General features: G+C 44.9%; 1 protein-coding gene across 28 annotated transcripts in view; it reads right to left on the bottom strand.

Moving 5' to 3' along the window:
• The window catches only part of celf6 (CUGBP Elav-like family member 6), an 828,179-nt gene that overhangs the window by 32,239 nt on the left and 779,487 nt on the right, over positions 1-16,453 (bottom strand). For 16 of the 28 annotated variants that reach the window (XM_041178343.1, XM_041178321.1, XM_041178335.1 and 13 more), the window contains 5 exons: positions 16,201-16,329; positions 14,501-14,580; positions 5,278-5,421; positions 3,119-3,263; positions 2,085-2,234 (listed from right to left, as the gene is read on the bottom strand). In XM_041178343.1, the coding sequence (XP_041034277.1) occupies positions 2,085-2,234; positions 3,119-3,263; positions 5,278-5,421; positions 14,501-14,580; positions 16,201-16,329 (648 nt within the window). The remainder of the gene's footprint in view (positions 1-2,084; positions 2,235-3,118; positions 3,264-5,277; positions 5,422-14,500; positions 14,581-16,200; positions 16,330-16,453) is intronic. The other 12 variants (XM_041178327.1, XM_041178340.1, XM_041178317.1 and 9 more) reach the window with 2 other exon arrangements.

The raw sequence follows: 16,453 nt of genomic DNA, 5'->3' as shown, positions 1-16,453 counted from the left end.
CTTTCAATCAAGGCTTTCTATATACCTATTTTTCTATTTAGCTCATCTATCCATCTGATCTATCTATCTGATCTACGCATCTGTCTAGCCTATGCAATATAATCTAGCCTTCCACTTTTCCATCTAACCATTCATCTAGGTATTCTATTTAACCAGTCATTTCTTAATATTGTCCATCTATCCATTTTCTATTTATCTCCCTGGCCACGTATGTGCTTCTTCCTCAGTATAACTATCCACCCATTCCTCTATCTCTCAGTCTAACCATTCAGCTTTATGTCAACCCGACTAACTACCTGGTCATTCATTCATCTATTTATTTAATCCATTTATTCATCCATTATTTCGACAGCTAATATATCTACATAGCCATCTACTTCCAAAAATAATACATGAGTGCAAATCAAAGCAGACAAGCAACTAGACCAGATCATAGACCATTAATCGTGACTGACCAAAACTTTTCTGCTTCAAAGCAGCTGTTTGATACAAAATAGGTTCGGGCTATGCTGACATCTAACCTCAATTACTTTTAAGCAAATAAATTCTGTCTAATTATACCATTTAAAAATCCATTTGACTGATAGTTTCTATTTAATGAGATACAATTGCATTCTATCGCTGCAATTTTGCGCTCAATGATTGTAATTATAGAAGAGTCCTAAGTTGTGTTAGTGGGTTTATGAAAATGAACACATCTTATTAAACTGAGCAAAGTATAACTCGGTAACTTCACAGAGAGGAAAAACAAGTACAAACTTGAATAATGAAGGAAAATTGCTCCACCTTAATTAAAAATTACACATCTTAGTAAAACCAACACAAACACATTTGCGTATGTACACCCACTGTTTGAGAGTTCAGGAAAACTGTATCTTGCCTGAAGCAAGCTCAACTGTGTGAGATGACTACTCTCCAATTGGTTTAAGTGGGATCCAATGACACCCAGGGGGACACATCAACTATCGTCACTTAAGATGCAGAAGAGCTTTGTTTATTTTTTAATGCATAGAGTACATTACATTGTGTTTCATCCAAAAAATTAAACCTGACATCATAGGATATTATGTGAATGGGGGTGGGGAATCATTCCCCTGGTCTATATGTAATATTGCATGATGCCGAGTCCCCATAATGGCAAGGACTATAACACAAGAGCCCAATGTTTAGTCTTGTCTCTGCTACCTATCAGCAGCGAGGCTTTCTGCGGAGTTATGTCTCACAAAATTACCATGTTACATGTGGTCATGAGTGCAAATGGGTTCTCCGCTTACGATACTGGTCCCAAGACTGGTTCCTCCCCCCCACCCCATGTTACTGCCGTGTACCATCTTCTTCATCCTGCATTTGGAGAGAAAATAAAAGGATCAAGCGCAGCTCTGTCCTCTGTGCTCAGACCTTGAAATGTAAACTCCATACAGAGCAGCAAACTATTAGCAGAGAAAACTGCTGGTGCAAATTTCTGATGCAGAGATACCACAGCCACTGATGTAACATGCACTGCTAATGGGAAGATTATACAAAGCACTCTTACAATGACATTCTTCGATATATCATCATTTATGATCCAAGGCGTTTTGGAGTGGATTTTCCTGGCCCTGCAGTTGGCCATTCTGGAAATTTGGGATGCAGAGACAATTGGGTAAGTATGCCCAGAAAGGTGCCAATCATTCATTTAAATGGATGGGAAAGTCGGTGGCCACTCCAACAGGCATATGTTCTTTATGGCCTGATTTTCGTCTTTTCACTGCCCCATGGCAACGCAGAGCATCTAGATGCAGGACCAGGAACATCTACCCTCATTTATCAATGGACACTTCATGGACAGAGAACCCTGCAGCGCAGTCCTGCTCTCTTGCTCGCTCTCTCACAACTTGCTCTTCGGTCTGGCTTCAAAAGACATTAGGGAAGGTTTAATTGTGTTTTTGACAACTAATCAACTTTACTTTCAACCCAGTGAGCACTTTTCTTGCTTTAAAATTGTAGTTTTACATCCCCCTCTCCCCTCTTACCCCACCCCTTACCCTTCTACTTTGCCAAAAAGCAAGTGTCTACAAATGTGTGATTGGTTTCCTAGCACGCACCTGGGTATGGATGGATGCCATTGGCATAGATGGTATCTGATGCTGGTTGCCCATTGGTCTGTGGTGGCATGGCACTAAACCCATTGACTCCAATGGGGGTAGCTATGCTGGGTACAGCTGCTGCATTGATGCCAGGGGGTGTACTGGTGCCTATAGAAGAAAACGAACAACAATCTGTGAAGAAAATACACCAATGTAAGCGTAAGCCTGAAGCAGGTGTAGGCTGTTTATTTATAGTGGCTGCCATTTATCTCCTTGCAAGGCTGCAGGCTCCATTTATAGATAGAGTTTCAAGGTGGAAGATGATGTTACCATGTTGCCTCCCCTACGGGTGGTAAATTAGGGCCACAACCCACCCAATTAGTGGGATTACTATAGCACCATTGAATTGGAGTTAGGCCAAGCAAATGAGATATCTGGAGTAACGTTTTCAAACTAATATAACAATATTAAAACAAAGCAACAAAGTCAGATATGTGTTACTTTAATGTTACATGTAATTAAATACTGAAGGGGTTTACTAGTTGTAGTGGAAACATAACAAGACCTTTATAAATGCATTTATGATGACAGTACAAACTATTTCTATAGGCAATCTTGCCCTTTCAGCAGCACTGGTTAATTTGTTCATGTTAAATTCCCTGCCTGTGTTTGTTTAACGCTGGCATTGTAGAATACAAGGATGGTAGAAGTCATGCTTCAGCTATACAGAGCCTGCTTAGACCACACCTGGAGTTACTGTGAGCAATTCTAGTCACCACACCTAAGGAAGGATATAGTGGCCTTGAAGAGAATGCAATGTACATTTACCAAAATCATACCTAGACTCCAAGGGTTAAATTGTGAAGAGAGATTTCAAAAACTAGGGGATTGCATTCCCTGGAATTTAGAAGGCTATGGGGTAATCTGATCAAAGTTTTCAAGATATTAAGGGGCACAGATAGGGTAGGTGGAAAAGTCCAGGACGACAGGGTGATCAGAATCACCCACCACTGAGGGGCTACAGGGGGCTTGTGGCACGGTCAGTGACATACCTGATGATGGTGTCATTGGCGTTGCTACCAGCCCGTTGACATTGAAAGCTGCCATCTGCTGCATTTGGGCTGCTGCAATTGCTGCCATTGGATTCAAGTAGGTGCCCTGTGCTGCTGCCATTAGTGCCGCTTGCTGCTGCATCAACTGGAAAAGAATGGAAACAAGACTGTTCGCATAACATTTGTTCGCTGGAGGCTGCTTACGCCTTGACTGATGCCCACACATATGCCCCAATATTGAACAGTGGCACTCAGTGTGCTTGGGTGTAATGCTGACACTGCCAAGAGGAACCTCTTCTCTACATCTGGCCAGGAGAATCCAGCCTGTCCCCCTCAGCACTGACAACCTCCACCTCAATCCAGCTACACCTTAGCTAGAGATGCTATCGAGATGAAAAGGGATCAGAGGGGGGTTATGTTTTCCCTGGGCTGGAGGGAGGCAGTAAAGGGCAAGGAGGGTGAAGAAGCAATGGATACTGACAAGTAAGAGATTTGTAGCTGGGCAGAGTGAGCTTGATTGTCTGGGTTCAACTTGGTGACAGGTCAGATTGAAGCAAATTGAATGGGAGAGTGGCTGCCACAGGCCAATGACAAGGGAGAAACAATTCAAACAAGGCAGCGGTCATTTAAGCAACAATAGATCTGGACATGTACTGTCTTGTCAAATGTAGAATGAGTAGATCCCTCATTCTTAGACTCTAACCTCAATTCAACAAGACATGAAGATGCTATTAAATCGTGGTGAACATTCTTCACTTTTTTACCCCCTGTAGATACTGCATCACAAAATTGATGCATTCTGGCATTCGGAAATGATCCTCAAACTCTGACAGCCCAGAATAATTAATATTAAATGGCATTGCCCAGCACTTCATAGCCGGAACCATTTCTCACACCTTGGGCAGAAGTTACTCGTTTCACCGCTGGCAGGTTTGGAGGCGGGGAAGGGTGGGGGGGACGATAAAATTCCATGCCTGGCCTTCTCACTGGGCTCTCACCTGCCCCGACCTCACTGCAATTTTACGATGGGACAGGTGAGGCCAGGCTGGCCCTCCCAGCCTTTGCCCAATTGAGGCCCTGAAGCGGCTAATTAATGACCACTTAAGGGCTGCATCCTGCCCAGTCTCAATTTTCAGGCTGATGGGAGGAGTTCAGGGGCAGAGGGGAAGCCTGAAAAGTGACCCTGTTCAAGCCTTGGTCGGGAAGGTTGTGCGGGGTGGGGTGGGGGGGTGGGGTGATGGTGGAGAGCCTCCAACAACAGCCTCCTTTCAACTTCGGGGGCTCCCCCTAAAACATCTGGCCATTGCGAGTGGTGCTTCCCTGCTCCGGTCTCTCAACCAACCCTCAGAATTTACCTGGTCCTGAACTACTTAGGCTCTGGGGACTGCTTGCAGTCCCGGTTCTATCCACTGCAGCTTTGCTGGCGCTGCTGGGACTGGAGAACCACTGGCCATTGGCTGGCAGCTCTCTGAGGCGGGACTTCCTCCTGAGTGAGGGGCGGAAGTCTTGCCTCCAGCCAATTAACAGTCGTTGGAAGGTTAGATGGCTGCAAGGCAGGGCAGCATCGGCAACAATGCCTTTGCTGTCAACTCTTTGGATGATGGGAAGGGAACTTCTGCCATCTGAAAAATCCTGGCCCAGATATCGGATGCTCAGAACACACTTACCAATTTATCAATTGTTTCATGAAAAAGCTCTGGAGAAACTGGGGCTATTTTCACAAGAAAACAGAAGGTTAATAGGTGTTCTGATAGAAAGTTTCAGAATTATAAAGGGTTTTTCCAAGTTAAAAAAGTTGTTCGTTAGTCTGAGAGCTGGTAACCCAAAGGGTGTGCCTTTAGGCTTAGCACTAAAGGATCAAAAGGAGAGGTTAGGAGGAATTCTTCAAAATCAGAGGGCTGTTGGCACAGGGAGTACAATTCCAGAGAGTGGTAAAAGCTGGATCCATAAAGGCGTTGGTATGAGATGGATAAATTTTTCAGAGGGCTGGCATGGAAGTGATGGGCTGAATGTCCTCCTCCTGTTCTGACAGATGCATTGATTCTGTGCTGTAAGGTCCCTGGCTTAAGGAGCGAAATAAACTCATCACATCAGCAGCGCCCTATTTAGTGAACTGCGGTGATTGCGTATTATAGCTGGCAGGGACCTGGGTTACCTACCGCTTGAGTGTAGGCTCCATATGCACCAAACTGGATTGCCATCGGATTAAAGATGCCAAGCTGCCCTGCCATCTGGTGCATGCGTCGCAGAGTGCGTTCCTTGTCCGTGTCTGCAAACTTCACCACCAGACTGGACGATGCCCCCTGGAAGAAAGAAAAGAGATGTTCAGGAGGACAGGAACATCTTGGCTGGCCAGTTGGATTTCTGTACGCTTCACAGGAAGCAACGCTGCGGAATTATACTTTGAATTCTAATTTTCTTTTCCTGTTTGATTAATAAAACTGAATTTTGGCAATAATGTTTGATCACTTGAGGATCAATTGCAGAATATCACACAGTTAGAATGAACACTGGCGCTTTGAGGCTTGAGTAGCTGAAAATTGATTGCTTCATACATTGCAGTGAAATATGCCCCTCTCTAAAGTTGCTTCACCACCTGGCCATTTTTGCAGCCAGGTTTTTTTGAGCAGGCTGCCCATTTGTTTTTTTTTTAAATTTTTGACGCAAATCAGGCAATTGTTACTCTGTGAAACTCGAATAATTTGAATCTTAAACCTACAGAAAGAAGTGGCACTGGGAGAACCCATTTAGATCAGAAGGGAGTCTGATGTAAGAGACACACTAGGCAAAGGTTGTGATGCACATTCACACAACATCATCAATGATATTGGCCTCTTGTCAATGCACCTTGCCATCACAAACAAGTTAATGTCTTTTTCATGAACTCCTCCAGCTGTGGCTCAGTGGGTAGTGCTCTCACCTCTGAGTCAGAAGGTTGTGGGCTTTAGGCTTGTTCCAAGGATTTATTTACAAAATCTGGTCCAAACACTCCAGCGGAGAAATGAGGAAGTGCTGCACTCCCAGAAGGGAAAACAAAATAGTTCGGACCAGTACTCTTATTTCCCAGTTTTTTTCCTTCTAGGCTGTTAGAGGTGCTTGGGGGATGGATGCGGGGGATGGGGGGGGGTTGGGGGGGTGGGGGGGGTGGGGGTTAGGGTTAGAAAGGGGCTGGTCGATCGCCAGGGTGGGATAATGGGTTCCACACCACCACTCTGACTTCCACATAAGTGGACTTAACCATCACGTTCAACAGTAGTTCACTTTACAAGTTTCCCTCCTGTGTTCTTTTGTTTTTTAATGTTCATAATTACAATTTTTATTCACACAGCATCAAAATTAAAGGCAAAGAAAGGATTACATTTACATCATGCCTTTCGTGACCTCATGATATCCCAAAGCACTTTACAGTTAATGAAGTACTTTCTGAAGTTCAATCATTGCTGACATGTCGGAACAGCCAATGTAGGAATGTAGGAATTATCATGTAGGAATTGGACAGCCAATTTGCTCAGGGTAAGTTCTCACAAACGACAATGCTTTGTGAGCAGATAACCTGCTGCTGGGTGAGGGACACCAAAAGAGAAGTCCTTTGGTTTTATGCCATGAAATCTTTCATCTGTGAGGGAAGACAGGGCCTGGTTTCATGTCACAGCCAAATGAAGGCGTCTCCAACAGCGCTGCACTCTGACAGTTCTGCATTGGAGTGTTTAAGTTAGATTTTCAACTTAAGTCTCTGGAACCCACAACCGTCTGACCAAGATAGAGACATGAGTGCTACTCATTGAGCCATGGCTGTGGACCTCACTTGTTCATGAAAATAAGATTGATTGATAAGGGTTGCAGTACCTGTTTTCATTCATTCATTCAGGTCAATAAAATAAAGTTTAGCAATTTTTTCCCGTGATATCAGTGTCCCGTTAAATAGGTTCTGCGGGGCCAAAATTTTTAGCTCGGTGGGCGGGCACATTCCTGACCCCACCGAGTGTGAGATGATGCACAATGACATCAGCTGAGCGTGCTGATGTCATTGCGCAGTCACGCAATAGTTTGGCCAGTGGGCATGCACAGGAACTGGCAGTGCTCCCACCGGCATTTAAAAGGCCTATTAAAGCCATTAACTTATCAATTGTCGTTAATTTTTCACTGCCCATTGAACCTAACAGTTGGCAGCAAGCGAAAAGGCCAAGCAGCCTTTGCATTTTTTTGGAAACCTCATCCACGGGCGGGATGAGGTTTTCAAAAGCAAATAAAAATATAAAAGTTTTAAAATTAAATTAATAACATGTCCCTGCTCATGTGACAGTCACAGGAGGGGGCATGTTTCATTACATTTTTCTGCGCTTTATTAATTTTTCCAATATCTTCTTCATCTCCGAGGCAGCTTCATGCCTCAGGGAGATTATTCAGTGCTCTCTCGTGCGCATGTGTGAAGTTTGCACTCGGCCCACTCGCACTCCTCCCTCTGCCCGCACAGGCAGTGTTCAGCGCTGTTGCCCGCATATCACGCTGGGTGGGCCTTCATTGGCCCGTCAGTGTGAAATTACGGTGTGTTGTCCATCGAGGGCAGCTTCCCAGCTGTCCTTGCCTGTCCCCGCCGATCCCTCACGTCAAGGGAAAAACTCTGCCACAGGTCTAATTTTAAAACAGTGTTTCTAATACAATCAGTATAAAACAATTGCATGGACACAACTGCTATGAGATAATAGACAGCAAAGGATTCATTTTTATGGCAGTTCAGCTGGCTTGAGCTTCAGTGCAAATCAGAAATCAGTCACACAGCAATCCATGCATTCATAGAAACAACAGTAGGTCATTTAGTCCCTTTAGCTTGTTCTGCCATTCAATTAGATCATTGCTGCTCTGCATTTTCATTTCACTTTGGTTTAGCATTCTCCAAATGAATTTATCAGTCTCAGTTTGACATTATCAATCTCAGTTTGATATTTTCAATTGTCCCCCCACCCCCCACCCCTGACTTCCCCCCAGGCCTCATTAACATTTTTATGATGGGATGTCCAGATTTTCACCATACCTTCTGTGAAGAAATGCTTCCTAACATTATCCCTGGCTCTAATTTTAAGGTCTACAAACTTTTGTTTGGTAGCACAGAACTTCAGTATTGCTGAAAGATAGAGACATACTATCAAATCTTTTTGCCTTGCACTCATCAGGACCACTATGCAAGATAAACCAACTGTAAGGAAACAACAATTTATACTGCCTGAGAAGAGAGTGCTGATTGGTTGGCAAGTGGACTCTGATTGGTAGAGGCGTTGGTTATTTGCTTATTTATTTGTTACAAATGATAAGATGCACTACAGGAATTCACCAAGGCTCCTTAGACAGCACCTTCTAAACCCACGGCCACTGCCATCTAGAAGGACAGGGCCAACAGATAGATGGGAACACCACCACCTGGAAGTTCACCTCCAAGTTACTCATCATCCTGACTTGGAAATATATCGGCCGTTCCTTCACTGTCACTGGGTCAAAATCCCGGAAGTCCCTCTCTAACAGCACTGTGGGTGTACCTGCACTACATGGTCTGCAGCGGTTCAAGAAGGCAGCTCATCACCACCTTCTCAAGAGCAATAAACACTGGCCCAGCATTTGAATAATTTAAAAAAAATCTATCCTGATGAGTGCAAGATGAAAACCTTTGATAGTATGTCCCCTTTTTCAGCAATTCTCAAATTTTAAGGTCCTGGCCCTTGGTTCTGGGTTCCTCCATAAGAGGAAATAGATTCTCCCACCAGTTTAAAATTTTGGACAACAGTAAATAAATCTCCACAGCACCATTTCCAAAGAGTGATGAAAATATAATCACACACCATTTGCCCTCAGCTCCCGCACTAGCTCCAGGGGGAGATGAGCTGAATCTTCAGGAAACTAGCAGAGTCACAATAGCAGAACCCAAAGTTCTACTGGGCCTGTGCTGGCTTTCTGGAGGTGCCATAAGAGCCACAGGCTACTACATCTCACTGTTTTTTGATTGGGCAGATTTTATAGTTCATGAATAGCAGATTATGGAATGAAATATTGTGTAACAAAATAAATGAGGACTAGAGATTGGTGAATGCACTGCTCAAGAAGGCTGGTAGCATAAGTAATTTGAAGGGGAGCAGGGCAGGCATTTGGTGAGACAATCAGTTGATGGTGAATTGGCTATTCAGTTTCTGAACTATGTTTGGTCAGATAGACTAAAATGGCTTTTAATAGGTCTCATATCTTCCATTGTTCCTCACATAAAGTATGGCAAGATCTGCCTGAGTTCCCCAAATTCATCTCCTTCTTTCTGCCTCCTGTCCTGAAAATGTAACACATTTTATCTTTTAATTTTGTCTTGGGTTGTGGGCAATGCTGGAAAAGCTAGCACATGACCGAGATGGATGTAAAAGGTTCCATGGCTTGATTTTCGTACAGTACGATTATAGAATAGGTGCAGTATAGAAGGAGGTCATTCATCCTGTTATTTATGTGCTGGTTCTCTCTAGACAGCTAGTCCCACTCCTCTGCCTTTTCCTTGTAGCCATCCAATTTTTTCCTCTCCAGGTGCTTATCCAATTCTCTTTTGAAAGCCACGATTGACCCTGCCTCCACCACACTCTCAGGCAGTGCATTTGAGACCCTAACCGCTCGCTGTATAAAAAAGTTTTTTTTCTCTTGTTGCCTCTAGTTCTTTTGCCACTCATCTTAAACTGGTGTCCTCTGGTTCTCATCTCTCCCACCAATGGGAACAGTTTCTCTCTATCTGTTCTGTCCAGGCCCCTCACAATTTTGAATGCCTCTATTAAATCTCCTCTCAGCCTTCTTTTCTCTCGGGAGAGCAGCACCAGCTTCACCAATCTATCCACGTAATTGAAGTCCCTCATCCCCTAGGACCATTCTCGTAAATCTTTTATGCAACCTCTCCAATGACTTTACATCCGTCCCAAAGATGAGCGGGGGCAAGTTATCCTGTCTGATACTTAACCCTCGATCAACACTAAAACAGATGACTTGGTCATTGTTATCATAACGCTGTTTGAGGGGGCTTGCGGTGCTATCAAATTTCTTACGTTGCAATTGTGGCTACAGTTCAAAAGTGCTTCATCGGCCCGAAAACAGTTTGGGATGTCCCGAATTAGTGAAAGTCAATGTATAAATGTGGGTCTGTCGGTCTTTTCTCCTTTTAACCTTCACAGGTCAAGATGTATTTTTGTGCCTTCCCATGGCTCCAGTGTTGGCCACTGGAAAGAGATGTGTTCAGAAGAACAGAGACACAGACAGCACAACTTTAATGAAAAAATAAAATCAAAATCAAAAAGGAAGACATTGTCAGATGAATGCTGAGCCTCTACTCTAAACCCTAGGATTTTTTGGAATCAGTGGTTTCCCACTCTGCCACTCAACAACTCAACAGGGACCATGCTCGGTGGGGCCTTAATTGGCAATGGGCAATTCTTGCACCTTCATCTGAGCAGGAAGCCCTGCCTTAGACAGCGGACGAATAATCTGATTGGCCTGCACCTGTCTAGTCCCAGCAATGCCAGACATGAAGAAGGTGTTTTGGAGACTGAACTGAAAGCAAGTCCAGGGTATCAGCAGAGCCTAGCTGGCAGGACCCAGCAAGGGTGGTAAGAGGGGTGCGTCTGAGAGGCTGTGGGGGGGGGAGGGGAGGGTTGCGTGGGTTGAAGTGGGGGGGGGGGGGGTGATGACATTGTGGAGGGGGGTTGCCTGCAATGGGCACAGGGGATCCCCATAGGATGCCCGCCCTCCCCCCTCCTCCCACTTACCCGACACCCAGCTCACCCAATAAAAGCTGCCAATTTAACCACCTAATGAGGGCCACCTCTGCCGCAAGTAAAATAGCGACAGGGATGGGAAGAGGCACTTCAGTGGCCATTAATCTGCCATTTAAGGGCCTTAATATGCTCCTGGGTGTTTGGGGCACCTGATGCCTCTACCACCAACAGTTTGGGGCAGGTGGGTAGGTGACAGGCAGGCCGCATACTGCATTATACAAACCGCCTCATCTTTAAACCCACCAGCAGGGGACCGTAAAATCCCACCTAAAGCTTCAGTCCACACATTATAACAATGGCCTGAATTGTCTGGCCGGTGTGCAGGGCCCTGCTCGCCGACGCATAAAATGGCGCACGGTGATGTCAGGCACGTGTCCCGACGTCACCCGTGCGTCATTCTGGTCCTCAGTTCGGTGGGCACGTACCGGAGTCGGCTGGGCCCCTGCCGAACTGTCGAAGGCCAGTTAAGGCCTTGTTAATAAAACAGCGCGGAGGCCCTGACTCTCCCTCCTCCCTCTGCCCGCACAGGGAGCGTCGAGCGCTTCCAGGCGCACGTCACGCTGGGCGGGTCTTAACTGGCCTGCCCACATAAAATGGCGACGCCCAGCCGATCGCAGGCAGCCATTGGCTGGCCGTCCGCTTCCGCCCAACCCGCAAGACGGGGAGAAAATTCTCCCCAATGACTACGCTTCAAAAAGTGATTGGCTGTAAGGTGCTTTGGAATCGCCTGAAGTTGGGGGAGATGCTATATGAATGCAAGCGTTTTTTTGGTTCCATCCTGTCTCATTTACGGTGGCATTACTTAAAGGGGGCAACACATTTTCTCTGTTTAATTGTTAGTTTGCAAGTAAAGAGACAAGACTGAATAACACTGCCAAAAAAATCTCTTCTCAAAAAACCTTCCATCTCAGGTTTGCCTCGGCGAATCCGTGCGAATTGAGAGACCTGAATCCCTCAAGGTCAACATAGGCAAGGAAATTAATTTCTCCCCTCCCCCCCACCGACCCCACAGCCCCCTCCCCCGACATCCAGAACAGGCCCGAGTTGCTATCGAGTCCACTGCTCCTTGTAGCATATGGACAGCAAGACCTGATGTGAGGCAGCCATCCTAATTAGAGGGCTCTTGCAGCCCCTGGGATTAAAGCTACTAATTTAAAGATAAACCATCAAGAGATTTGCACGCAGGGAGTACAGTGTTAGCTTCCAAACTACATAGATGCAAGGCACTTTGTGCCATGTGTTCCCTTCGTCCATTGACACCCAGCATTTCAACAACAAATAAGCTCAGAGCCCTGATGAATCTGTGCGCAAACTTCCAAAGCAGTTAGTCAGAGCACAGCAGTTTGTTTTGTGGTGTGGGTTAGATTTTATGAACTCATATGAATCGAAGAGGAGCAGCATTGTACAGCAGGTTGTTAGGCTCTTCGGTGCCTGAAAGGGTGGTGGAAGCAGATTCGATAGTAAAAGGGAATTGACGACATATTTGGGAATGATAAAAAAAAAAATCACTGCAGAGCAGAAAGAGCTGGAGTGTGAGAATAATATCCAAGAGCCAGCACGGGCATGATGGGAAGGATGGCCTCCTTCTGTGCAGTACGATTCTATTAGCTAACATTTTACAGTGATGTCTCGCCAAATTCATATTGGAACACGCACAGAATAATGGCTACTTCAGAACGACGACTAGGTGGTAATATAATTAAGGAGTCGATGCTGAATGTCCAGCAGTTTTAAGATATAATCTGAGTTTCGGGATTAATTGTTATAACATATATTTTATAAAATCTTTGCTGTTAGCCAATGGTTGTGCATGGGTAAGTTTCTGTTTTTGTGCCTCGTGCCCACAATGTGAAATGGTGAACATCAGCAACATTCATGGCACAGGGGGAGCCACTTTTGCCTATGGCTCATAAGGTTGTGGATTCAAGATCCATTCCAGAGACTTGAGTGCAGAATCTAGGCTGATACTCCAGTACTGCTCTGAGGACGTGCTGCACTGTTGAGGGTACCTTATTTCTGATGACATCTAAAACCAAAGCTCTGACTACCTTTTGAAGTGGATGTAAACAATCCCGTGGCACTATATCAAGGAGTTAAGATGTGGGAAGCTTTCAATGCGCCCCATTTAGGTGTGTACCAGCTGAAATTGGTGAAGTTCTGCCCAGCATGGAACCCATGCAAACCAGAAAAGTTACAGTTTGATCTGTGGCCTGTGTTGAGTTAGCTGGTCTTAGTCAGGCTGACACTTTAAGTTCTAAAATTGGACAAGATATTCTGGAAATACGAGGGGCTAGGGCAAAATAGCCAGATATATCACTCTGATCATTATCCAGATACCCTGGCAGAAAGATCACAGAGCAGCCTACCTTGCCTCCTAGTTGTGTGTACATCAGAGTATGGGAGACAACCCATGGAAGAAAGAATTTGCATTTATACAGTGCTTTTCATGACCTCAGAATCACCCAAGGCACTTTATCGCCGATTAATTACCTCTGAAGCGTTACGAATGAAACACAGCAGCCAATTTGCACACAGCAAGCTCACAGACAGTCACTAGAAAATGATCAATCTGTTTTTGTGGTGTTGGCTAAGGGGGTAAATATTGGCCACACTAACAGGACGACTTCCCAACTCTTCTCTGAAAAATGCTGTGGGATCTTTGACATCCATCTACACAGGTAGATGGGGCCTTAGTTTAACATCACTTCGAAAGGCGATGCCTCTGACAATGTAGCACTCCCTCTGCTCTGACCTAACTGCTCAGCCTAGGTGACAATTCTCTCTTTAGGTGGTAAGGTCGGTGCAGTTGACTCTCCCGACTGAAGCTCGTGGAGAGCTCTGATATAAGGTGAATGGCAAAACAACCAATGACGACATGAGGGAAAAGATTTTTTTAACACAGCAACTGGTTAGGATCTGGAATGCACCCCCCCCCCCCCGAGAGTGTGGTACAGGCGGATTCCATCGTGGATTTCGAAAGGGAATTATATAAGCAACTGAAGAAATAAAAGTCTGCAGGGTCACAATGAAAGGGCTGAGGGATGGAACTAGCTGATTTGCTCTTGCAAAGAGCTGGCATGGATAGAACGGACCGAATGGCCTCCTTCTGTGCTGTAACCATTCTATGATTCTCTGCAAACACGGCCACTTAGGTGAGACTTTGGTAGCCAGTCAGTCCCAGCAGAAGTGCACATTTACCATGCAGAGATGACACCATGAGAAGAGGAGAGAAAGTTGAGGAAACGAGAGTAAAACGGTAATTGTACGTTAAACTCTCTGGTTTTATGCCACTGAAAGGGTGGCACTTAATCTTCTATGTGGATGAGAGGAGGAGGTTAATGATGATAATCTCCAGCCCAGCAGCAAGTTGCATTGAAAAATAAAGATGGCATTACATTGTTTGAGGTTGAGTCTTTGCAGATAAATGTATATCACACACATCGCAATATTTTAATGAGGCAGAGGATAGACAAATATGCTATGGAGGCTTTAATATCAGCGACAATGCAAGACAAGTAAATATCGTCTTTACACATAGCACAGCGCACTCAACAAGCCACAAATTATTCATGAGCTCGTTTCTTCGTGTCTGACTTACTGGCATAGTCTGGCTTCCGTGCAGGCTGTTAATGGCTGCTTGGGCTTCTGCATGAGAGGAATATTTTACAAACGCACACCCTGAGAGAAGAGAAGAAGGAGACAAGAAAGCAGAGAGAATTATCTTATTGTACGATTACTGCTCATGATGCCCCACTCAGCAAAGGTGCAAGGCCATAATTCCAACATGGTGGGAACATTATGTAGAATTACAATGAGTCTTCAGCAGAGGAACAGGCCATTCAGCCCAACTACTCTATTCCACCACGATGCTCCACAGCCTTCTCCTATTGACCCCTCTATCTGATCGTATCAGCAAAACTCCCTATTTTGTTCTCTTAAATGCATCTATATTATTCATCTCAGCTACTTCATATGGTAGCAAGTTTCGCAATTCTTACACTACTGAAAGGGTGATACTGTGCCTCTTTTTCACCTGAACTCCAGATTGGTTTTATAAGTGACTACGTTATATTTATAATCTCTGATTTTGGACATTTCTACAGGTAGAAACACTTTCTCAACGTCTATCAGTCTTCTGTTTTCTAGAGAAAAGAACGCAGCAAGCAGGACCAAATTGGTTAATGGCCACATCAATTTAATCATCTGAGTAATTGAAAGCATATATCTTACTGGCCAAGTGCCAGATAATGACCAACACCCCTTGACATTCAATGGCATTACCATTGCTGAATTCTGTCCCACCACCACCCCCCCTCAACCCCCAATCCACACCCCTAACTACCAACACCCCCCCACCCCCACCCATTATCAAGATCTTGGGGTTACTATTGATCAGAAGCTTATCTAGATCCGCCATATAAATACTCTGATAAAAGAGCAGGTCAGAGGCTGGGTATTCTGGAGGGAGTAGCTCACCTCCAGATGCCCAAAGGCTTTCCACCATCTGCAAGGCACAAGACAGGAATGGGATGGAATACTCTCCACTTGCCTGAATGAGCTAATAGGCAGCTCACTTGGTGGGTACTCCATCCACCAGCTTAAACATTCACTCCATCCACCACTGGAGCACAATGGCAGTAGTGTGTAGCATGCATTGCCCCTAGCCTCTGCCACCTAGAAAGACAAGGGCAGCAGATACATGGGAACACCCCCACTTACAAGTTCCCTCCAAGCTACTCACCAACCTGACTTGGAATTATATTGCCATTCCTTCATAATCACTGGGTCAAAATCCTGGAACTTCCTCCTTAACAGCACTGTGGGTGTACCTACACTATATGGACTGCAGCAGTTCAAGAAGGCAGCTCACCACCAGCTTCTCAAGGACAACTAGGGATGGGCAATAAATGCTGGCCCAGCCACCAATGCCCACATCCCATGAATGAATAAAAGAAAAGTCAACTATCTCAACAGTGGATAATAATGAATCAATCATTTAATCAATTAATTCCCAGTTTAAATGTGTCTGCTAACCCAAAGCTAATCTTGGTTCGATAACTAAGCTAGATAACTCCTGAAATGGTTAGCAAATCTGAAAATTAGTAAACCAATGACAATCCTGTCAGTTGTCAATCATTTTATTGCACGAAGCTACCCAACGTCATGTCACTGTTGCCAAGTCAACTCGGTAACCTAATCTGCAAAACCTTTAGCCGGTATATAAGGCTAAGTTGGCCAGCCAGTAGAGACCGTCAATTTAAGGAAAATAACGGATTGAGGTAGAAGGGGATAACTAACCTTTGCTGGTTCCATCAGGGCCTCTAAGAATGGTGCACTCTTCAATCGAGCCAAAGGATTCAAATAGTCTCCTGACGTCGTCCTCTGTTTGCTGTTTCCCCAGCATACCCACAAAGAGCTTTCTATCTTCTGAAACAAAGAAAGGGCATCTTAATCCTCTAAGGAACCAATGGCCATTGCACGTTTCCAAATACCGTGAGTATATTGTTTAATATCAAGTAAGAGAGGGGGAAGGGGAGGGCAATTGCTGCAT

Source organism: Carcharodon carcharias, chromosome 32, assembly GCF_017639515.1.
Source record: "Carcharodon carcharias isolate sCarCar2 chromosome 32, sCarCar2.pri, whole genome shotgun sequence".
NCBI lineage: Eukaryota > Metazoa > Chordata > Chondrichthyes > Lamniformes > Lamnidae > Carcharodon > Carcharodon carcharias.
Note: the sequence above shows the minus strand (reverse complement) of the source record. Positions and strands in the feature narration are given on the sequence as shown.